At 40.7% G+C, this 25,959-nt stretch overlaps 1 protein-coding gene across 2 annotated transcripts in view; it reads left to right on the top strand.

Moving 5' to 3' along the window:
• Positions 1 to 25,959, top strand: part of LOC137497038 (UDP-glycosyltransferase UGT5-like) — a 67,908-nt gene that overhangs the window by 17,530 nt on the left and 24,419 nt on the right. Inside the window, exons 2-4 of one of the 2 annotated variants that reach the window (XM_068225560.1) lie at positions 272 to 518; positions 14,892 to 15,475; positions 17,677 to 17,899. In XM_068225560.1, coding sequence (XP_068081661.1) covers positions 272 to 518; positions 14,892 to 15,475; positions 17,677 to 17,899 — 1,054 coding nt within the window. Of the gene's footprint in view, positions 1 to 271; positions 519 to 14,891; positions 15,476 to 17,676; positions 17,900 to 25,959 lie in introns of those variants that run through there. The other variant, XM_068225561.1, reaches the window with a different exon arrangement.

Here is a 25,959-nt window from a genome sequence, read left to right as displayed (position 1 = left end):
ACGGGACTAAATTTCGGCACCTCGGCGACTCCGAAAATCTTAATAATTCGTGGAACGTAAAGCCATTATTATTATTATTATTATTATTATTATTATTATTATTATTATTATTATTATTATAACGGCGCGAGATATCGAATTACTTTTTTTCAAATGATTTATCAGTGTGTCCAACCCTCTAACACTCATATACCCGCTTCACGTTGTTTCCGATCGCCCTGAATGTGTGTTTTTATTTTCTTTCCATAAACTATTCTTGTTTCTTCGCCAGATGAACAGACAAAGTTGCTGGTGGAAGGCTGCTGTCCTCCTGGTGTTCCTATCAAGCAGTCATGCTGCCCGTATTTTAGGAGTAATTCCCATGCCTGCAAAAAGTCACAACATAATGTTCCAGTCGTTGATGGAGGAGCTGGCGGCAAGAAAGCACCAGGTGACAGTTATCAGTTACTTTCCCCAAGAAACACGGCGACCAAATTATACCGATATTGTTCTCGATAACGAGAGGCTGAAAGGATTTGGTGAGTATAGACTATATAGCTGAACGAAATTATAAGTATAGTGATTTTATTTTTTTCATAACAATATCAGCAAACGTACTGTAACCACAACGATCCTAAAGTTTACAAATACGCTGTAAACATAATGTTACATCTTGGAAAAATAAATAAATAATTCGTATGAACAAATAAAAAACTGCCTGGACTAATACAGGGTGATTCAAATCAGCCTCGGGAGGACAAGTGAATAGAGGTGGGTTCAATTCCCACCTCAGCCATCCTGGAAGTGGTTTTCCGTGGTTTCCCACTTCTCTTCCAGGCAAATGCTGGGATGGTGCCTAACTTAAGGCCACGGCCGCTTCCTTCCCCTTCCTTGTCTATCCCTTCCAATCTTCCCATCCCCCACCCAGGTCCCTGTTCAGCATAGCAGGTGAGGCTGCCTGGGCAAGGTACTGGTCATCCTCCCCAGTTGTATCCCCCGACCCAAAGTCTGAAGCTCCAGGAGACGGCCCTTGAGGTGGTAGAGGTGGGATCCCTCGCAGAGTCCGAGGGAAAAACCGACCCTGGAGCGTAAACAGATTACGATACGATACGTCATAAAACTGCCTAGAGGACAGATATGAATTAAATACGAACGTAATACCGCAGTGTTGTCCGCCTCTGTGGTGTAGTGGTTAGTGTGATTAGCTGCCACCCCCAGATGCCCCGGTTCGATTCCCGGCTCTGCCACGAAATTTGAAAAGTGGTACGAGGGTAGGAACGGGGTCCACTCACCCTCGGGATGTCAACTGAGTAGAGGGGGGTTCGATTCCCTCCTCAGCCATCCTGGAAGTGGTTTTCCGTGGTTTACCACTGCTCCTCCAGGCAAATGCCGGGATGGTACCTAACTTAAGACCATGGCCGCTTCCTTCCCTCTTCCTTCCAAACTTCCCATCCCCTCACAAGGCCCCTGTTTAGCATAGCAGGTGAGGCCGCCTGGGCGAGGTACTGGTCATTCTCCCCAGTTGTATCCCCCAACCTAGAGTCTGAAGCTCCAGGACACTGCCCTTGAGGCGGTAGAGATGGGATCCCTCGCTGAGTCCGAGGGAAAAACCGCCCCTGTAAGGTAAACAGATTACGAATACCGCAGTGTGTGCAAATATTAAACTTAAAGGAATCATTGTTTCTAGGGACTTGAAATGGAACCTGCAGACGGAGGAAGCAAAGTGAAAAGCGATTAAAATTATGGGATTTCTTTACAGAAATCTAAAAGGCTTCAAATCAGGATTCATAGAAACAAACTGTCTCAGAATGTTGAGACCCATATTAACCTATGGGTTTCCTTCCTGGAGTCCCACCACAGTCGCAAATCTATACGAAATTCATAGAATTCAGCTTCGTGTGGAGAGCCTAATAATTTACAGCCCCCATCTTAATTCGGCTAACCTCCCCTCAACAGAAACCATTGTCAAAATAAATGACATGTTCTTCCTTTGAAAATCCCTCGTCGGCTTCATTAACCCTAACCCTTTTCACCGCCTTTCCCTATCCTTTCGCTCTTTCCTCAGAGGCGTTAATCTTGTCCTTCCATTTGTCCGTACCACCTCCTACCAATCCAGTTACTATGGCCGATCCTCACGACTCTGGAATGGGATAGCGCCTAAAGTATATTTATTTATTTCATTTCCTCGGGTCCTACAGTAATTAAGCCAATCGATCCTTCCAAGAAACACATTAACTGCAACCTAAGCTATATATTAGTGAAGTAACATGAAATTAAATTAAATAAGCGAACTAACAAAATAAGATATAAAAGGATAAATAATCGTCACCACGGCAAAATAGCTCCTGGACAGCTCCTATTGGAGATCTGCCCGCCATGGCAAAACGTCACCAAACTAACATAACAAAACAGATTTGAATAATTGTAATAACGGTAAAAAAACAAAACAGAAATGAGCTCCTATTCGGAAAAGCAGTAGCTGGCAACCCAGCATAAGTAAAAGAAATACCTTCTGGCAAGACAAAATAAACAATAAGAATGGCACACCGGCATACCATGAAAGGTTACTGGCCTTCCCTCATCCCGTTGTGTCAGTGAAACCCGTCTATTTCTTTCCCCGTCTCACGTCACACATCTGAGCGAGCAGCCACAGTCAATACTGAACCTGTCTGCTTCCTCATGTCTATCTGTCAGGTCATCAGCCCAGAGGCTGGTTGGATCCTCAAATAGCACCACCAAAGGTTATGTGATTATAAGGAAAACCCAAAAACCAATGGCAGCACCAAAATGAGGCATACTAGGCAAAATGAGTAGTGAGGTAGTTTGCCATTGCTTTCCTCACTGGGTCAGAAAGTACTATTGCAGCACGACTGACCCTATGAGCAGCACCTTTCATAACACTCAGATGCAAAAGTCGTGCTCTGAATGTCATTACTCAGCACTACCCATACCCCAGCAGCTTCCATATTGTCACAATCATGGATGAGACTGGGACTTTGGTGGAAGCTACACTTTACTCTGGCCTGTGTCAAGAGATAGATACAAAAGTACTGTATCCATCAAGAAATGACAGCAGGCAGAGCTTCCTCATATCATGACCTATATTACTGACCAGGCTTGCTGACACCAACTCACTTCTTACTAAATCTGATTAGCTGTGCCTACCTATGTTACATCATTGATCACGGACACTTTTACCCTACATCTTCAAGTCAATTATATTTGCATTAACTCATATTACCAGACTCTATAACTCTCTATAACTTAAACGCTCTTACAGTTATATCACCCAAATTCATCCCATACTGTTTCTTTTAAACCACTCTATACCAAACCTCCAATCCAATCTCAACAATTTCTACCGCTTAATCACTCTTCACCAACCTTACCACCTCACAATTTTTGCAAACACTCCCACCAAACTTTATAACTCTCTATTACTTAATCACTCTTTTCACCAACCAAAATTCCACGTATTTTCACACCCAACTCATTTGAACTTACTTCAACACCATTATGTAACTTACTTGCTAATATTACTTATACCGAAACATCTTTCCTTATTTACAATCTCGTTTCTATTCAAATATTTCCAAGCCGACTCCATCTAAAGTTATACCACCATGAATTCATATTAGCTTACAGATCATACAGATACAAACCATTACGATACAACTGCTATATCACCTTTCTCTTCCATTTCATCACTCTTCACACTTACCCACCTTTCATTCTCCACGTGCCAACAGCTATTCTCTCCTACCTCACAGTAAGCCAAACCACTTTTCTTATATAAAATTAGAACTTTCATAAAACCCTGTCTTCCCAATCAAATATTTTCAGACTCAACTTCTTATTCATCATCTCTCTGACCATCATTCTTTACATCCAACCTCATCAACCTCTTAATCATTCCCACTCTTACCTTCATTTATTCATCACTCTTTCATCACACTGTTTATTCTAAACATAACCATTCTTTAACGATTGTGCCCTATAATGCCTTCGTCAACGTCAAGCCAATGCTGAGATCTGACCAAGTGCATTATAGTGAACAATACGCTCACCACCAGGTGAATCAATATGGCACATAGCTTACCTTGCACGACTGTCCTCTTCATCAGCTCCGGCCGCAACAGCGTTATCAGGGGATATTGGGTACCATAAGAGTCAACGTAACGAATAAAATATGAATGAAGAGGAGTAAAATATGCAAGGTGTGAACTAACTCTAGCTAAAATAACTATCACTGAGCTGCAAATTCGGTATCACAAACAATTTATTACAATAATATTACTTTGTTATAAATCAAATCCTCAATAATAATTTCACAATGGGCATAATTGTCGTAAAGAAAATAGATCAAATGCATTCTTGAAGTAAAGAGGCATTACGCCTTGCGTTAACGTCCCTGTGGGGGAGATTTCTAACGTCGTCGAAACACCTGACACTGCAACAGCCAGCACAATGTTTCCGTCAAAAGAAAATAAATTGAATCACAAGCCTTATAATGGCCCAATTATATTTACATGGCGCATAACCTGTTCCTAACGTGAATCTATGTCACAGTACTCACAATAATATAAGCTCTAAACTACACATGGAATAAACACTATACCGTCTGGGAATCGAACACGAGACTACTCTCACCTCCAACAACAATATGACTACACATCTGATGAGAAAACATGATTTACACTGTGCAGATACATATGAATGGTTACGCACACATCTGAATGACACACATATAATCACGTATGCAATTTTATCCTGTAGGCAGCAATATTTACACAAATAAAAAGGTCACCGCTCTCCGTTCTCCCTTGACAAAAACCGTATTCTTCCCCCAAGAGCAGACGTTCGTGTCGTGACGTCAGAACGACCTTCATTCGGTCTTCAACACCCTCGGTTCTTGTACGAGAGGAGCAGCCATGTCTCTATCCCATAAATCTTTCACTCAGTCGACAACTAGTAAACAAAACCAAGAGTCAACACGCCCCTCGTTCAGCCCATTACTCTGCTCTTCCATTTTCGCCCTTTTATTATATAATAACTATTACATGCCAACACATTCCTTAGAGTTCAAATTCACTGTTCTAATCAGTTAAAACTCAAATACAATTGGCCCTTTCATTACTTCACCCTGGTGCTTTTACTAGCACTCTCGCCTAAATACAGCCTAGTACTCTGACTGGCACTCACATTTTCAAATTACCACGTGATTCTTATTCATCATGCTACTTATGGGCCTTATCTCTAGGCTATGGGCATTACGGACATATTCCTCAGTTATTCTGGGCTTCTCAAGACATGACCTGTTCCCCTTAATACGTTAGTCCGAGTGCATTAAAGAAGTATAGAAGATCTTATGCCATTCTTCTTCTCTCAAACTACCCTTACATTCTACCATACTCATGCACTAAGCTAATACCTAAACAGTCTGTCCTGGCAATATTCAAATGAGACTGGTCAAGTCTCGGATAAATGAAAGTACGTGACCTTAACTTCCCGATATCTACACAATTATCACGCTAACAAAAATATAAATGAGAACAACAACATGCAAGCCTTAACTAACCTTCTAAGCTTGAGTCCTGGGCATAAACTCTATTTACACGTGTGCCCTCAGACACCTAAGTATTTACATACTGGAGGAAGGCCAAAGTTATCTATGACGGACCTATCATTCTGCGAGTTGTTGCATGCTACAAAATAGAAATTTCTGACCTGTGTCGTGTGATATCATACTGAACAGTTCCCCTATGGGCGTGGTTAACATAAGCCATCATATTAACGTTGTGGACAGGTGACAGCAATTGTAGTTTGATGACTGGTGACATCCTGGTCTGCTGTGATGGTCAACAGCAACTCGTTCTGATGACTTGATTGCCGCCTCCTTGATGTGGTCGTCGTGCTGACCGGATGACGCTGATGGTCAACGTTCGCACGTCGGTGCCGCGAAGATGTTTGGCAGCGCCGCTCCAAATTACTGCCTCAACGTAATGGGTGAGCAGCGTCCAGTTGACACGTGATGTAAGGGAAACTGTAAGGAAAACCATATTACAACATGTTCCTACTTCGAGGCCTAGCTCTCTCTACTAGCCTTTCTTTTAATCTCGTAATGTCTGGACTCGATCTTAGCATTGTCTTTCTAATACAATTACACCATTCTCAGTAAGAATTTACTTTACTTAAAACCGCTATTTATACTGACCGCATTGAATTTGCAAGCCTCTTCTGAGCCTACACTAGCATATAACATAAGTTCAGAACAATATTAGCATCAGATTTTGCTATGCGGCTTTATGACGGAGTTTGCTATCAGAGAAATATTTTCACAGAAAATCAGGTCACTATTTGCTGTACAAAGTTCTTATCTATATTACAAATGTTTATTACTTACAAGTCCCAAGTACAAGGTGGACTCTGAATGCGTTGCTTGTAGACAAAGGTAGCCTTCCCTTCGCTGCGTCGCTCCTTGACAGACACCTTCTTGACAGTGATACACCCAGTAAATGATGCTCGCGCTCTCGGCGGTCGTATATATTAGCGCTTGCGCACCCACGCTATGGAGCTCGACATGGGTGGGCCCTCGTGAGCGTGCCCACGAAGGCGATCATTCTCCCACAGTATGCCGCGTAATTATACATTCCTAATTGTGCTTACAATTAGTGTCATGTGGCATATCAAAATATTCAGAAAAACAAGCCAAGTGCAATTTTGACATTCACCGTTTTATATTCCTCTTGTGGTCAGAGATATTTAACAAAATTCGTTTCCCTCCAACATAAATTCCCACGCGGCTTTTCTCGGAGTTGCTCGCGTCCCACGCTATCTTCAAGAGGTTCGCTTGGGATAATAAATTTCAATAAGCATCTTGGGGAACTTCAGCTCGCTTCTGACGCCAAGTTCTTCTGGAAAGCGCGCAATGTTAGATAATGTTGCACAATAAAATGCCACCCAGTGTCCTTTCTTTGTGGTCTCACATAATTATCATAATTATCATTGAATCAGCATATTCTGACCATGAACAGAATGGTTCATAGCCCTCGGTGAACGACAAAATAAAATTTTGTCAAAACCATGAGACACAACTGCATCCTAGTTCGTAGAATACTTCTGTATTAGGTCTCCTGTACTGTGACTTGCTTCGCTATTATTCGCCAAAGCCTCCTATTCCTTTCTAAGCTGATAGTATACATCCAAAAATGCTATGAATTTTCGTTGGTTGCTCTCACATCCTGGGCATTCTGTCTCTTCTCGACGTTCACCCTGCTTCTATTGGCTATCTTCTGGTACAACACTGGCTCATTTATAATGTTCCCTTGGACAATATATGCTACAATATTTTGAAATTTCCCTCATGACACATACTTTCTTTAAGACTAGGTGGGTTGCTCACATTTGGATACGCTATTAAATTTACAGGTTTATAAATTAATTATGTACAGGTGCAGATGTCTCTATCATTCCTTCTGACTTCTGTACGTCCCCTTTACCATACTTTAAACGTTTTGCTTTTACAACCCCAATGTTTTATGTGTCCACAGGCGCATTCGGGTTTAAATTGTGTGGTTGAGAAGTGTTTACGTGCTCCTGATAAGCTGAACTGGTCGCTCCGGGCCAGTTAAATTCTGAGTGTGTGCGGATGGCTTCCTCCCATTTACTCTGTGAAGGCTGTTTTTTCCTTCTGTTGCCCTGCCGTGAAAGGAACGGTTGTGTCTTTCACTGCCAGGCGAGCGCAGCTGATTCCCTTGTCGTCTGGCGCTGCTCTCCCTCTCGGCATTCCAACGAGGATACACCCTTCTCTGTTCCAGTATGGTCGGTTCTCTCGCCGCTTATCAAAATACGGGTTCCTCCCTTCTCGTCTCCTTCGAATTTCTGTGTAATCACGTTGAGAATTCCACCTACGAGTCTGCCAGTTCGACTCTCTGCGATATCCCTGGCCTATCTGTTCCTCTTCCCTCTGTGACGACGTTTGTGTGCCCGAATTTTGACAGTTTCTTTCGTTTCTTCTTGTCAGATGTCCCCCTTCCGTGGCATCCACGTGATGTACTGTCTCCACCGTACGTATTCTAGTCTGGTGTAGTGCTGATGTTTGATCCCATTGTCTTAAGGCCTCTTCTACTTCCACTGCTGTTTTGACATTCGCAGCGATTAGAGTCCTTTGCACTTCAATCGGCAATTATTTAATAATAGTTATCGCTACTTCTTCTTCAGGTGGAGGGTTGTCAAGCTCTTGTAAACGTATAAACCGTGATACAAAAAATTCGCTAAGCCTTGTGGGCGTTGAACCCGCGTACTTTCGCGCGTATAGTTCCATTCTCAAGGCTACTTGGTGACCGTGGTGCCAGTATTTATTTATTAATGCTTGTTTGAATTCCTCATACGACTGGAAAGTGTACTTAAAAGCTCGAGCCCAGATTCCAACAGATCCACCTAAAAAAATTCAGCCGTGCGTAGTCGTCTTTCCAGTGGAATGTGGCATTCGTCCATATACGTCTCTAGATCTCTCAGAAATGACCGTGGGGTAATCTCTCCATTTGCCTCGAATTTCTTAGGCCTACCTTCTGGGGACCGCCATATACCGGAATCGCATTAACATTACCAAACATAGTCGTAGTGCCGTCACTTTGCTTGGAGCTGAACGAATCTCCCAACATTACTGGTTCACTCCCTTGGCTTTCATCCAGTATATTTTTTCAAACCTATTCTGACAGATTGGGTAGGAAACTAAATTTTCTTTTCTTAACCTCATCACCATCCTGGAATTCTAATTGTTCTAGTCTGTCTCTTATCTTCTCTACATCATGCTCTAATCCCAGCATGCGCTTTTCCACTAATTTATGCGATTGTTCCCTACGAGTTTCTAATCTCATTATTTCAGCTTTGATTTCCTTCTTTGTCTGTTGGAGACCTAAGTCAAGATCTGCTATTTTCGCCTTGTTCTCCTCGGTCGTTTTTACCCATTTGTCCGCTATGTCCCGCGTCTTGTCCTCTATCCTACTCTCCAATCTTCTCTCCGCCGTTTCCTGATCTTCTTGAGCTTTGTCGATTTTTATAATAACTCTGATCAGATTATCCGTGACAGTCCCTAACTCTTTATCTATCTTCGCATCCCTTGCTTCCATCCTTTGCTCTATTGCTCCTATACTGCCTTTTATTTCAGTAATCTGGTCGTCCGTAATCTTACGCGACTCCTCGAATTGATTCCGTAACTCTTCTGTGGTGGTAACACAGCATATGCGCACACCTTCTATCTTATTTTCTAACTCAGCTAGAGTTTTCCTAGTCACCTCATTCTCTGATGCCAATTGCTCTAAACGAGTGCTAGTGTGTTCCCTGAGCTCATTGATCTGATGTGACATACGTGTCTCAGTGTGGGTTAACTGCTCGGTCAGTTTATTGGATAGTTTATCCTCTGTGTTAGCTAACCTCTCTGTCATGCGCTCCTCACTTTCCGCGAATTTTTCTGTCATGCATTTATCGTTCTTGGCAAACTGTTCCGCCAGACTCTGTTAACTTATGACGTTTGCTACCTGTCATTTAATGACACCTAATTCCTCTCTAAATTGTTCATTGTTCTTGGCAAATTGTTCTTTAAGCTCCCTAGATTGTTCCTCGAACTTCTCACTCAAGTGCCGCAGCACCTCCTCAGTGTTTACCGACATAGTGTAATTACTTGTTATAAAGTCCTGCGGAGAACTGTTCAGTACATATCACAGACCTAACTACTAAATTTTAATAATTATTTTCATTCAACTATGATTTAGCAACAAATGCTCCCAACAACATAAAATTTTTATGTTTCCACTCAAACAGGCAAGCATAACATAAATATGCAACAACACACCTCTCCACATATCCTCAATATGGCCACAACGAAATTTTGAAAATCAGGCAACAATAGCCCTTAACTTCCAGCCAAATAAGGACAACCGTATCTATAATGGGCTCAAGAGAAAAGGAAAATGGACTGCAAAAATAACAAACCGAACTCAGTCCCGGTAAAATATCAACTATAAATCATGATTCAGATCACCCAATCTAATCATCAAACGAGATAATCACTTACCGCCACTAAATGATATATGCCATAACCTCGTTCATAAATATGAGATCTGAAGGACATGATATTTATTACCACTGTATATGGGAAATCATTTTGCTATTCCCGACATCCAACGGATGCACTTAATATATCATGCAGCATGACTCAACACCGTACAGATCAAATACCAATTTTGGTTCTTCTGTACTACCTATTATCGAATGCAGCTCATCAACATAGATACCGCTCTGCCAAAGCTTGCTACACTTTACAAATTTCTGCGCTATCGCCTCAACAGATATCTTACAATCGAATTATTTACAGACCGAAACACCTTTCATTATTACCTAGCTCACTACTAATACTACTTGACTTTTTACTTCTCGTTACTATGCCTTCATCACTTTTAAATTTCTTACCCCATAGTTCCTTTAACCTCATAATTCTCCTTTTAATCAGAGTTCCTCTTACTTCTGCTTCTTCTCTCAAATCATTTTGTTTACTATTCGTGTGTCCACTTGTTAATTCTTGTGTTTATCTCTCCCTCAGCACTTCACTAATTCCTTTTTCAGTCGCCTCTATGATCTCACTGTTCCTCCATGCTCCTCTTGCCTGCCTTTCCTCCGATCTCGACGTTATACTAAGCTCACACGGCTCACTGCTTTAATTTGTTCTTTACTTGACACCATGCCCGTCTTCTTCGGCGCTGCTTTCTATTACCTGTCTTTCTTCCACTCTCTTCCCCATCGTTGCTTCCTGCATCAGACCCTCCTCTAATGCCGGTAATTTCGTCACATTCCAAAATCTAAACCATCTGCCATTAGTTACCACTAATTGCTGCCCCCTGATGTGCGCTCTTAATCCTTGAAGTCTTGACCTCACTAATTGTTTCTTTAGGATTTTCACATTCTTGTTACCTTCTCTTCCCATGTCTCTCTTAATCCACATTTTTCGCTCTGTAGGTTCTTCGCGTTTCTTATCACTATTTCAGCCATCAATGTGGATAACAACTTAACTTTTATAGGCCTGTTACCGTGCGCTTTACCTATCCTTTCCGCGTCATCTATAGCTACTTCGCTGAAGTTAATTTGTGTTCTGGATGACGTCCACAACTTTACAAATTGTCCCCACTTTGTTCTCTCCCTTTTCTTCCGGCACCCCATATATAAGTAAGCATGTTTTCCTACGTCCCTGACTACTGTATTCTATTTCCATCTTCATCTTCAACATCTCATCTTCCATATTATTTTCTCTCTGAGTAACACAATTTTTGTCTCGCTGTTCCCCACTTTGTTCATTTTTCGTCCGTTTCTTGCTGGATCCATTGTCTCATATTTTCGAACTCCTTCACTTGTTCCTGTATCATAATTTTAATCTGTTCAAACGGGCAAATTTCTTCCACAACCTCCTTTACCACCCTCCTTATGACTTCCACATCTTCCCAGCTCATGTTGCCAGTAGAAATCGGCCCGGGGTTTACTTCCACGCCCGCTATAACTAGCAGTACCATAATCACCGCTGCCACCAACATACAGTCACCCTTCATCGCCAATTCCACTTTACTTCCTTCTCTTTTGGCTGTTTACTTCTTCCTTCTCCCCTGCCATCTGCCAATAATTACCCCATATTGTTCCACTCCAATCATCTTCCTCGTCACACTTCGCTTCCCTTTTGCACTCACCGCACCCACTCCACTCCCGCTCTACCGACACACTTGACCCAGCACGTCCGCACGCGCTGCTTGCTTAGGCTACACTGACCACCTAAAGTAAAAGTCTTGCCTTTAACGCAGTTTACAACACATGTAAAAATCATGTAATAAATCCCTGTGTGTACATGGACGGGAATGAAAGTGAGTGTAAGTGCTATGATATGAATGAATTACTGTACGAATGTAAATATGTGAACAATGTAATTGAATCGGTTATTTGAGAAAGCACACATGTCCACTACTACTAGTTTTGAGAAAAGTGGAAAAAACTGCCTACAGCTTCTAATGTTTGGAATTTGTGTCTAGTTTTTATACTGATTATTTATCACATTTTTTGTAATAATTCTGGTCATTTTTGGACAAAAAAAGTTTTCAAACAACAGTGATATGGGGACTGAAAGTCACTGGACATGTGTGATTTCTCAAATAAAATAACTCTTCCTTGCACAAACAACAAAATGAGGTTATTTTATGCTTGCAATCATTTAAGCACACTACAAATCACACTTTTATTATATAATAAAGTTACATCTTTAAATTTCCCTTCATACAACAACTTTACATTCAAAAATTCAGAACAATTTCTAACATTGTCCGTCTTAACAATATCACTTATTATAGTTACTTAAGGACATCTTCCCCGTTAACAACAACGCCAAGAGAATGTCTCGTCATGCCTTTTAGTCAAGGTCCTCAGATGCGTCCTGCCTATTAACAGTAGACCAGGAGAAAATCTTGTCGTAGAAGCTGTTGATATCTTTGTAACTTCTTCACATCTTCGATTTTTTGCTCACTGATTGGGAGATGGCCTTCTGGGTATGCTTTCACAATGGGTAATGATGGCACTGAAGATGTTGCGGACAGCCGAAATGTATGACTTACCACACTGTCAATGTAGGACATTGCGATTACTGATCCATTCATGTCACTGTTGAAGGTAAAATGATTAAATTTGCTTATTTGAAAAGATACCTTATGTTCTCTATCTAAATGCTTGCCACACGATTCTACAGAAATATTATTTTCCTTGTAGAACTGGGGCCACCATGTTTTGAATCGCAGTATATTATCAGAGGTTTCCACCATAATGACTGTATATTTATTTTTTCTTTGCTCGATGTTATTATTAGTTCAACATAATCCTTCGGCAAATAAATTCTGTCGGCCCTCCTCACCTTCCTTTTGATGACACTGAAATCTCGGTTGCAGGACATGAACAAGTGACCTCGTATAGGGAAATAGTGGTGTATGACATTGAACCGACCTTGGCCGGCCAGTGTTAGCCACATTCGTAGGACTGTGTGGTTTTTATTAAGTATGAGCTGCCGAAGGTAAAATGACTCCTGAACAGGAATGGTGGGTAGGTGGAGATTCTGCATGTAATCAATACTGATAACTGCTATATCATTCCTTGTCTGCATTAACACTTCCACGTCTTTCACTTTCCCATAAAACTTTTTAGCTCTACGTTTGTGAATCTGGAGCTCAGCTAGTGCCACACGCTTAGCATTTGCATTAAGACTTTTACTTTTAATCTTAATATTTAATGCTACACAATCACCACAGACGTCAACTTGAGGTCGTCCGAATGACAGAGAGAACCGTTCTAGGAACACTTTGCGATAATAGTAATACTTAACTTTTGTATCGGGATGCATATCCTTGAAAAGTTCAAACATCTGCTTGACATTAAATTTATCATCTAGATACTTATAGTCTTTCCCGGAGTAGTGGGCTTCCTTTTATGGAAAAGAACCTATATGGTCCATGACTGCACTTGTTATCTCTCCACTAATAGCATTACCAGGTACACATTTTCCGCGTTTATCAATAGGAGATTTTCCTGCTGCTGGTAGGTTAGCCAGTCTACGGACTCGATTTGGAGTGATACCGTGTATACCAATAAACTCAGACTTACATACTACATACTGTCCTGAAGATGACGTTGATATCCTATATTTGAATCCTTGACTTTTTTATTTACCTCCATCCATAACACGTGGCCTTCTTCTCTGTATTGGGACAACTTCCATCAGGCTCTATAAATATGCGTCCTGCTCATTCTTGGTGTCAAACTTCTGAATTTGTTGAACACTTCCCATTGTTGCTCCTCAGTAATCCTCCTGCAGCACTGATTTGCACATCTGTTGAATCATAGACCAAAATAAACGTCAATAAACACATCTAGAAGCTGAGACAGTCAAACATTTAAGTTAATATTTTAGGTTATGTTGTGTATACTTACTTGCTTCCCCACGATGTATTTCTTGCACTATTTCCCCTTTCCTGTTTTCATATTGTAAGCTCTTAACACGAGCTCTCTTTATAATCTCACACTTGTACTCTACTTGTTTACGTCCCTTTTTCCTTCCCTTAACATCCATATCAACATTCGCTTCTTCCATGATGAACCACAACAACAGCTGTCTAACAGTGACAATTATAGAGACCCAAGGAACTTGATAGAGACCAGTGTCATTAGTTCATATGGTTGCCACCAGAAATGTTTAATTGAAAACAACTCATGTCCTGGACATGTGTGCTTACTCAAATAAATACGATTTTCAAGATCCCAGTAAAACCCTTCAAATTAGGCGGACATGTATTATTTCTCTATGAAAGATGCGAATACATATAATGTTCACATATATGCATTAAACCCATTTTGTCCAAAAATGGACATGTGTGGTTTCTCAAATAACCGATTCAATTATTGTAAATATGAGCTTAGTGGGTCTGTGAAGCAGCTAATGTACACTAGACCAAATAAATAAATAAATAACTAAATAAATAAATAAATAAATAAATAAATAAATAAATAAATAAATAAATAATAATAACAACAATAATAATTGTTTTGGTCCCTTCTATTATCGCTAGAAATTTAAGTATTGAATTTAGTTACACCTGGTACCAGACAATCGAGATGTTCATACATTTTAAGACCATAAACGTGAATGTTTAAATCCTATAGGCAATTGTCATGGAATTAAACATATTTTCATCAACTTTTATCGAAGTAAATGAATGACTTCCTTGCTGAGGCCGTCTCCACAGCCAGCAGTTGAAAGCGCTCCAACGAGCAATTGGTGGTGGTAGTCAGTGAATTGTTACATCAATACGTAACATAATTCAACATTTGTGTTGCAGGTAGGCGAGATTTTTCCGTGAATGACGTCTTCTCCTTTGCGAGGCTCATAATGTTATGGATGATGGGAATTAAGTTCACTGCATTTACACTCGAAGAACCTCAAGTACAAGAGCTCATCCAATCCAAAGACCAACAGTTCGATCTCGTCATCACAGAAGCTTTCTTCAACGAGGCTCTGTTTGGCTTTGCCCACGTATTTAAGGCTCCCCTCATAGTGCTCTGCCCTTTTGGAGGAACTCACTGGATGGACTTCATGGTCGGAAACCCCAGCCCATTTTCTTACGTTCCAGATTTATTTCTAAGTTACAGTGACCATATGACTTTTATTGAACGCCTTCATAATACGGTGCTAGGTGTGTATGCGTTGCTAGGTCGTGCACTGTTTTACATACCACAGCAAAACGCAATCATGAGGAAGTATTTCAATCGCTTAGAATCTCTTCCCAACTTATGGGAGCTACAATATAAGACTGCTCTGTTCCTTGCCAACTCTCACGTGAGTGTGAGCTACCCCAGACCTCTAGTGCCCAACTTCATCCAAGTTGGTGGGATGCATATCAAGTCTCCGAAGAAATTACCACAGGTAAGTTAATATTTCCACATGTGTACTAAATGATTTGCCTTTGCTGGCGGGACCTAGTGTTTACAGTGCACTATGTCTTCTGGTATGGGCTAGAGCAATTTTGTTACTTTCATTGATCTGTATCAGCTTTATTCTTGGCTTGGACAAAATGAAAGTGACTGAGGTATGAGTGATGCCAGTAATGTCATTCCTTCTGCAGCCAGTCCCTGCTATGAATGGTGTAGAAAATATTGCTCATAGGGTCAGTTAGTGCATGCATTTCAGTGGGCTTGGTAGACTAATATTTAATAGCAACTTCTGGCTCGGTGAGGAAAACAACGGGAAACTACACCACTCCTCATTTCCCTAGTACGCCTCTTCAGTGACGCCTAGGCCATCTATGACAGCTGATGGCGGAACTGTTGAGGATCCAACCAGCCTTCGGGCTGATGACTAAACATACATACACTAAATGATATGAGTAAATAACTGGAATCAGAGATAAGGCATTTTGTGGATGGTGTTACACTGTACAGACTAATAAATAAGTTGTAGGATTGTGAGCGACGGCAAAATTACCTCGACAATGTTTTGATATGGACAGCAGACAATGGTGTGGTGGTAAATGGTATGAAAAGTCAGGTTGTAAGTTTCTTTGTTTTAATTACTCTGTTGATGGGGTGAATGTACCTCATGGCGATTACTAAGCACCTAGGTATTAATATAAGGAAATATTTTCATTGGGGTAATCATATAAATGGGATGGTAAATAAAGGTTACATACTGTATATCTTCACCGGGTGAGTTGGCCGCGCGGTTAGAGGCGCGCAGCTGTTAGCTTGCATCCGGGAGATAATGGGTTTGAACCCCATTATCGGCAACCCTGAATATGGTTTTCCGTAGTTTCCCATTGTCACACCAGGCAAATGCTGGGGCTGTATCTTAATTAAGACCACGGCCGTTTCCTTCCTATTCCTAGCCCTTTCCTATCCCATCGTCACCATAAGATCTATCTGTGTCGGTGCGACGTAAAGCAACTAGCAAAATATATATATTATTAGGAGGATATTTACGGCTTGTACTAAGAATGTAAACGCGAGAGAGTGTGTCAGACCATAATTAGAGTATGGGACTCACGCCAGGATTACCTAATTCAAGAATTGGAAAAACCCCAAGAAAGGCAGCCTGGGTGCCAATAAATCACTTCCAGTTCATCAAGACATCCATAGAATCGCTTCAACCCGACTGAAATCCAGACAAGGACCGCTGCTGCTGGCTCAAAAAACAGATGAAAGAAAACTGCTGTGGACTGTGAACTTGGAATGAAGAATGGACTGCTAAGGCCCCCGATGAATGGAGATCGACACAACCCCCGCTCGGGTTTCGTCTTCCGTAGAGTGTTTGGGTCCCACTAAAAAGAGTGAGCACTGGGCATGGGAGAAGTGGCTCTGCGATGCATTCTTGGGGCCTTCGACCTTCTCCAAGCCGTGACAGTGGTGAAGAATCCCAGACTATATGACACTTGAGATGCCCTCATGGAGCCATCCGGGGAACTATCGACGACCTTCTAACAGCTTCAGCAACGGCTATTCAGTGGTTGTAACAACTGGACATCTTAGTTTAGTTTTCATTTGTTAATTTATGTGTTTACTTGTCCGACTCCTTGGCTGAATGGTCAGAGGGTCCCGGGTTCGACTCCCCGCCCTGTCGGGGATTTTAATCACGTTCGATTAATTCTTCTGGCTCGGAAGCTGGGTGTTTGTGTTTGTCCCCACACTCACCTCTTCATATTCAGACAACATAGTACACTACCAACCACCACAAAAACACGTCATAGTGGTTACATCCCTCCATATACGGTTGGCGTCAGGAAGGGCGCCCGGCCATAAAACTGGGCTAAATCCACATGTGCGACACAGTTCGAACCCGTGACCCCACATGAAGAATTTAAGTATTTGCTTATATTTTACATCATTTCTGTGTTTTTGTATCTTCTTTCTATTTTTCTTTATTGTTCACATCACTTTCGATTCCTACTTTGTTTTTTACCTTGACTTTTTAATATTTATTTTTTTGTAAATTATTCGTTATTTTTCATAATTTTACTTAATTTGTACGCGGCTTAACTCGTACCGTAAGATAAATAAAATAATAAAAATGGGATTAAAATACATAGTTTACCGTCTATTCACTGTTCTTAACTTGATAACTTCCTGTTTCAGGACCTTCAGAACTACCTGGATGATGCTCCTGATGGTGTTATTTACTTCAGCATGGGTTCTGCGTTCCATAGTGTCAAATTTCCTGAAATTAAACGAAGAGCTTTACTTGACACGTTCTCCAAACTGAAGCAGAAAGTGTTATGGAAGTGGGAAGACGATAATTTACCGGATCAACCTCCTAATTTAAAGATCAGTAAATGGTTTCCTCAAGCTGACATTTTAGGTTTGTAATACAGGTACTTTAAATTTTCTAATTCCATCCAGTTATTATTTATTTATTTATTTATTTATTTATTTATTTATTTATTTATTTATTTATTTATTTATGTATTTATTTAATATCCAAAAACAATACAGGAACCATATTTTACCAAAGATATATCAGGGTTATAGTTTAAAATCATACCCGAGAGAATTCTTATTAATTTAGTTTACAAAATGTGAGAAATTGTACATAACAACATTGTCTCTTGAGTTCATGATACATCAAATATCAAATGATTCACTGTCTGAACAGATCCATAAAAGCATAAGTAGCCGTCTGTAACATTAAGTTTAAAGCGTTCTAAATATGATTTAAAATTTTCCATGGCCAGTTAAAAATTGAGTTAATACGAACTTCGGCACTAATGGTTTACACAATAGTCGATTTTGTACTTCCAGAAAAAATATTTCACGCGTAACAGATCCTTTCAAACTACGTGTCCTTAAAATATTCCAGTGATATAAAATATATTGCCTGATTTGTCTTTGAAAATAACATATTGAAGATTTATGGTATGCAATATCCAAAAGAGACGTAGCACCTGATTTAGCTAATGAGTCTGCTTTTTCATTACCAGCTAAACCAGCGTGTCCTCTAATCCAAGATGTACAGATGTGAGAACATTCCTGAGCTATTGCTCTGATATTGACAGCTATTGGATTTAAGTCATCTTTACCGTTTACTGAGTTCAATGCGTCTTGTGAATCACTGAAGATTCGTACTCTTTTGTTGTTAGTTTTTCACCAGTTAATAGATATGGCTAATTCGTGAAACATTAACGAAAATTTCCCTGATTTAACCCTCCTTTTCTTTCCGCAACACCAGTGTTCGATGTTGAGTGTAGCTCTTGTTTTAACGACACACTTCATAGAAGCAAATTCTGGCTGCAACTGCAGACCACACTTCCCACCTTTACAACCTTACCACACTCCCCAAACCCGAACAAGTAGTTAGACCAAGAAAAAATAATCATGATCAATTTACTGTAACATTATTTGGCAGAGAATACAAACAAAGAGGGAGCATCGCGCTCAGCCCTCGACCAACGATAGGTTAATATAAAAATCTTCCTACGCGGTAAGAAATTCAATATTACTGTACCTTCGATTGGAACACTTAAAAAAAAAGTTAACATCCCACGGATAATGGAGACCTAAAAAGAGGAATGGTAAAATAATATACCGAGCGGCTGGCTGCGCGGTTTTGGTCACGTTGTTGTCAGTTTGCATTCGGGAGATAGTGGGTTCGAACCCCACAGTCGGCAACCCATAGGTTGCTTTTTCGTGGTTTCCCATTTTCATACCAGGTAAATGATGGGGCTGTTCCTCAATCATGGCCACGGTCGTTTCCTTCCCACTCCTAGCCCTTTCCTATTCCATCGTCGCCATAAGATCTATCTGTGTCGGTGCGACGTAAAGCAAATTGTAAAATAATAATAATAATAATAATAATAATAATAATAATAATAATAATAATAATAATAATAATAGTAACAACACCATTTCATGAGGGTGAGCAACGTCTGCCATGAATGGGGAACTGCGTGTTATTGTGGTGGAGGATAGTGTTGTGTGTGTTGTGTGGATTGCAGAAATGTTGGGGACGGCACAAATACCTAGTTCCCGAGCCAAAAGAAAACCGTTTACAATTAAAATCCCACGACCCAGCAGGGAAATTCGGAATTCCTTGGACCAAAGGCCAGCATGATAATCATTTAGCCATGGAGCCGAATATAATAATAATAATAATAATAATAATAATAATAATAATAATAATAATAATAATAATAATAATAATAATAATTTGGCCTAGACAACAAGACCCAGCAGATCATCCAAAATACACTCTCTGGTACGTCTTCCAAAGTGAAATTCAGATCTGAGATTTCTGAAGCCTTTCAAATCCAAGCAGGAGTTTGGCAAGGGCACGGACTATCACCACTACTTTCCAGCTGTGCTCTCCTCGAGAAGGCCATCCGGGAATGGAGACATATTCTCCAATCTAAAGGAATTCCAATAGAGTTCAAGTAGGACGAACTCGTAACGGCATCAATGTTCATTGCCTTGCTTTTGCAGATGATCTCGCTCTCCTTTCTTTCTCTCCTGAACTAGCTACTCAACAAATCAATTACCTGCATGAATGCGCGGTTAAGATTGGCCTCAAAATCTCCTACACCAAAACTCACTTCATTTCTAACATCATACATTCTCCATCACATCTTCTTACTACCCACGATATAATCTGGGAAGTGGGAAAATTCAAATACTTTGGTGAATGGGTTGAATCCAACAATTCTGAGAAGTTTGTTGTCTTAACACGTGTCAACAAGTTTGAAACAGCTTTCTGACCCACTCAAGACATATATAACAAAAAGTCTACCTGTCGAAATGCAAAAATTAGACATTATCGAACTGTAATTAGGCACTTAGGCTGCTTGAAAAACTGTCAATTAAGGAAAGGAGGATTATCGGAAAAAATCTTGATCCCAACCTCAAAGATGGTATTTGCAGACTTCGGAACAACTTAGAAATACACACCCACGAATCCCTTGGACCAAAGGCCAATATGCTAATCATTTAGCCATAGAGCCGAATATTATTATTGTAATAATTAATGATAATAATAATAATAATAATAATAATAATAATAATAATAATAATAATAATAATAATAATAATAATAATAATTTGGCCTAGACAACAAGACCCAGCAGATCATCCGTTATCAAGCGTTATCCTCAAAAGAAGGATAACATTTTACGCTCAGCTGAAAGAATCTGTAATTTTTTATTGCTATTTGCTTTACATCGCACCGACACAGATATGTCTTATGGAGACGATGGGACAGGAAAGGCCTAGGAGTTGGAAGGAAGCGGCAGTGGCCTTAATTAAGGTACAGCCCCAGAACCATCTTCAGGGCTGCCGACAGTGGGATTCGAACCCGCTACCTCCCGGATGCAAGCTCACAGCCGCGTGCCCCTGACCACACGGCCAACTCGCCCGGTAAAACGTTTGTTATCCTACTGCAGAAGCCTCAAAACGATTCCTCTTTGGTTGGTGGAGATCGATCAGGATCTTTTAAAGTGTGGAATCACATAAACATCCAACTCCGTGCACCACTCAAACACAAACTTTTATTTAGGTTCGTCAAGAACAAGTCCAAACCCGACTGAAGCATGCCCATTCTGATGCATGGATGAAAGGACATTCCGAAAGGATGAAAACCTGGTCGTCCCGCAAGAAGACAAACAGCTCATTAGTGGCCCTTACGATGAAGAGAAAAAGAATAAGAACAATATGCATTGAGTATAAATTCAACGACAACACTTTTAAGAAGTCTGACTAACAAAAATTGGTCCTGGAAGAGATTCCTGTGTTGCGATTGTAAATCTACGCGTACGAATATCAATCGATTGTGCCAGTTTCGATCCCGCAACCTCACTCGTCCTCTATGCCCGAGTCCATCATCTTCCTCCATTCGCTTCACGTGATCCCACCACCGAGACCTGTTCATACGCACAGCAGCATCCATCAAGATCTTTCCTAACTTAGCCCTCATCTCCCAGTTCCTCCATACCGTTGTTCCTGTTTACGTCTGTTACTTCTGAATATATCCTGAGTCCATCCATCTTTTATTCTGGTACAGCAAAAACTTACCAATTTTAAGGATGATTTCGTTTGAGAGCTCGCTTCTTCCTTATAGAATAACACCAATGAGGGGAAGAGAACAAGAAACAAGTAACCGGGATCGATTACTGTTTCCTGAGAAATATTATACTCATTTACAACTACAAATTACTTTTTCAATAGGTAATAAGTAAAATTACAATTACTTTGCAGAATGTTAGTCTTAAGGAAATCCCCGCTCTTTTTTCGCACGCGGCTGGAATAGCACACGTTTGTAAGGAATACCTATATATTAAAAAAGTTAACTCTAAACAGCTTTAGCAAATTCGTCCGTCGATTCTACTGGACCGATTTGCTTCGTTTTTGTTTTATTCTTTCCGGAATCACCTGCTGGTGAATCATGAGACACTGATAGGTCTCTGAGTTCAACCAATTTTGAGTAATCATTAAATAAAGTAATTGAATGATCACTCCAATAATTGCAGGCGAAGCCTCACCCTAACCCGTAATATATTCTGTACTTAGCACGTTGCTAAGCGACTAACACTTTTAATTAATATTCTGATATATTTTATTTTCATCCTTAGTATTGCCATTGCATGCAGCCATGTTTGATTACTGCCTGTCAAACCAGAGAGTATGCACTTTCTCTGATCACGGAATAATACTATTCCTTGCTAGATACTCTTCGATTCTCTAACCTTTCCCAACTTCCAAATACGTATATTCAACACATGGCAGAGCGTTCATCTCATTAGCTGAATGGTCAGCGTTGAGGCCTTCGGTTCACAGGGTTCGGGTTCGATTTCCGGCCGGGTCGGGGATTTGAATCGCCTTTCATTAATTCTTCTGGCCCGGGGACTGGGTGTTTGTGTTTTCCCCAACACTTCCCTCTTCATAATCAAACAACACACTACACTACCAACCACCAGAGAAACACGCAATAGTGATTACATTCCTCCATATAGGGTTGGCGTCAGGAAGGGCATCCGGATGTACAACAGGGCCAAATCTATTTGTGTGGCACAGTTCGCACCAGGAACCCCACAGGCGTGGGAAAAGCGGTAGAAAAAGAAGAAGAAGAAGATGGCAGGGCGTTCCTAATACACTTACGTGCTGGTGAGAGAGAAAAGTCTACGTACAATCAGACCCCATCAAGACATACGCTTTAGACATTATCTAAGAACACCCATCGAAGGATAACGTAGCTCCACTATAAAGAGCGAAGGCCATGTATCTTAAAAAAGTTCTCTGCCTGACAAAAACAACGGATGTAGCCGTGTTGAAACACCGGATCCCATGAGATCTTCGAAGTTAAGCAACATTGGGCGTGGTCAAGATTTGGATGGGTTGCCACGCGCTGTTGGTGGTGGGTAAGGGAATGGAGGAGCGGAAAGGAAATGGTCATCGTACCGTACGTAAACTCCGGCTCGAGCACACCTCTGCGGAGGTTCGGACCTGCCTTCGGGCAGAATACACCCTTACCCCTATCTGACGAAAAACGCTCCTTCGAGACTAACCCATGAGCTCACAAGACAACCGTTCTATATAGACGAACTACGATTTGAAATACCATTGCTTCTAAGACATTATACCAAGCTTTACATCAAGAACTGCAGAATAAAAAAGCGAATACATGGATAGATTGTTAGCAAACAGACGGCATGATGACGTCAGAATGGATGAATTCTGACTACGAACTGTGGCATATCATAACGCGCTTCTTGTTAAATGTTCATACAACCATTGAAAAGGGCAGGCAAAACAATATGACTACGAGAGGCATAACAAGACGAGTTATCTGACCTATTTATAACGAATGTCCGGCTCCATGACTAAATGGTTAGCGTACTGGCCTTTGGTCACAGGGGTCCCGGGTTCGATTCCCGGCTGGGTCGGGAATTTTAACCATAATTGGTTAATTTCGCTGGCACGAGGGCTGGGTATATGTGTCGTGTCGTCTCAAAACTCACGAGTCTCAAAACTTACGAATCTCAAAACTTACGAGTCCCAAAACTCACGAATTCCAGGAAGAGGATTAGTAAGAACAGGTTTCTCCACCTGGGCCAGTCTCAAAACTCACGAGCAGGGCCAGTTCTTCTTTGAATGGATAAACGTCCACCCTATTAGTGATGGGTAGACGCTTGATTTTTTCGCATTAATTTTTGAACGATTTCGCGAGAATGATAATATTTTTCGCGTTATTTCGCGAAATAGATATTGCCGTATCGCTTTAATATCGCTTTAATGAAATTCTAAAACTAATCATTAAAGGTTTCATTACAATCACTAATCGTTGATTGTGGAGGTTTAATAGATAGACTGTACATACCTGGTACATACTTCTGAAGCCATTTCCGGACTGCAGGGTCGTCTACCTTCTCCAGCGGGATGTTGGCTTTCAGCAGCATCCCTGTTGTTTCGTGAATAAATTCTATTTTTTCACTCTTAGCTTTCTTCTGCATATCTAATGAGAGTTCTATTGTTGCTTGCCGTTTCACTGTTGGAGTACTACATTTACGTTCTGAATGTTCCTTATTTTTAAACAATGTTGTGAGACAGTATCTTTTTTCCTCCCACTCGATACGAACATTACAAAATTTACACATTAAAATATTGCTTTCCCAAACGTATAAACCATCACTCGCAAATTGTTTAGCTCTGCTGTGCTCCGTAAGACTTGTCGAGCGACCCATCTTCACTACTGTCTGTGATCACTTTCTTAATTTTACCTGACCACGAAGCCGAAATACACCAGTCAATTGTGCTGCTTGTAGACGTCATTAGGGATTCCAGGATTGCACAATGCCGTGAGGAGACAGACTGAGGTGGGATTACCAGCCACCACAAGAACAACATTCCAAATATCTCATTTGGCAAGAAGCCTGCATCCAACCCCCCCTTTTTTTTTTTCGATACCATGTCTTAAAGAGATTTTCTAGAACATTAATGATAACATATTTCTTTCCGTTGATGAATCTTTGTTCGCTCTTCCTTTTCTTTTCATACATAATATTGGAACAAAATGTCAAGTTCGTTATTCACTACAGATTTCGCTGTAATATCGCGAAATAATTGAATTTCGCTTTAAAATGGCCTTATCGCTTTAATTCGCTTTATTTCGCGAACATAATATTCATATTTTCTTAACTAGGAACATATGATTCGTAAAGATATCGCAAAATCGCTTCAAATTATTTTTTGTCGCGTTTATCGTTAATACGAAACAATCATGCCTCTAGTGATGGGATACTTTAAATAATCGAATAACTTCTATCCGATTATTTAAATAATGAAATGAGTTTCAAATAGAATTCAGTTATATCGCACAGAATAATCGGATGCGTCATGAGTAATTTTTTTCGGTTTAAGTGTGTCGGGTAGACAATCTATTGAAAAGCGAATAGGCCTAGTTGAACTTTTACGAAAAATAGAAATAGCCCCTTTTTTTTCAAATTAATCTCCAAGCGTTGAAACTAAATGGGTGAATTAACTGTCTTGATCTTTAATATTTCTAAATAAAATTCCTTGTTCAAGTAAATGCCGCCTTCTGGCCGCATAATGGAACTAAGCCCCAGTACTACCAACTGACAGTTTCTTTTAACTATATAGCAGCGGTCAATAGACCTACTTTAATTGTATGTCGTCCGGCTGCATGCATAAATGGTTACCATGCTGGCCTTTGGTCCAAGGGGTCCAGGGTATCTCAGGTTCGATTTCCGATCGGGTCGGAGATTTTAACTTTCATTAGTTAATTCCTATGTCTCGGGGAGTGGATGTTCGTGCCGTCTTCAGCATTAGACTTCATATTAGGTCGGACCTCATCTTCACAGACGTGCAGGTCACCTGTACGGCGTTAACTCGAAAGACCTGCACCAGACCTTTGCGGAGCCCACGCGTCATTATTATAAATTTATACGAAAGGGAAAATGCATTACCTACATTAGTTTTAAGACAACAGCAAAATATTTTAATAATAATAATAATAATAATAATAATAATAATAATACACCTCGGTCTCTTTCATTCACCAGCCATTATTTTTTCCCCTGTGGGTTGGGGTGGCAAAATAACATCCACAGTATTCCCTGCCTGTCGTAAGGGAAGCGTGAGTCACCGCGCACCTCATCCCTCCTGCGGTCATCCCAAGCACCTGTTCTCCGGAGTCGTGAATTTTGAGACTCATTAGAATGTTTACTTTAGATACCAGTTTGTAGTCGGGAGTTTTGAGACGTAAACGTATGTGTCGTCTTCATCATCATTTCATCCTCATCACGACGCGCAGGTCGCCTACGAGGGTCAAATCAAAAAGACCTGCATCTGGCGAGCCGAACTTATCCTCGGACACTCCCGGCACTAAGAGCTATACGCACGGGTCCTCCTAGTATATGT

The sequence above is a fragment of the Anabrus simplex genome, chromosome 1 (genome assembly GCF_040414725.1).
Source record: "Anabrus simplex isolate iqAnaSimp1 chromosome 1, ASM4041472v1, whole genome shotgun sequence".
NCBI lineage: Eukaryota > Metazoa > Arthropoda > Insecta > Orthoptera > Tettigoniidae > Anabrus > Anabrus simplex.
Note: the sequence above shows the minus strand (reverse complement) of the source record. Positions and strands in the feature narration are given on the sequence as shown.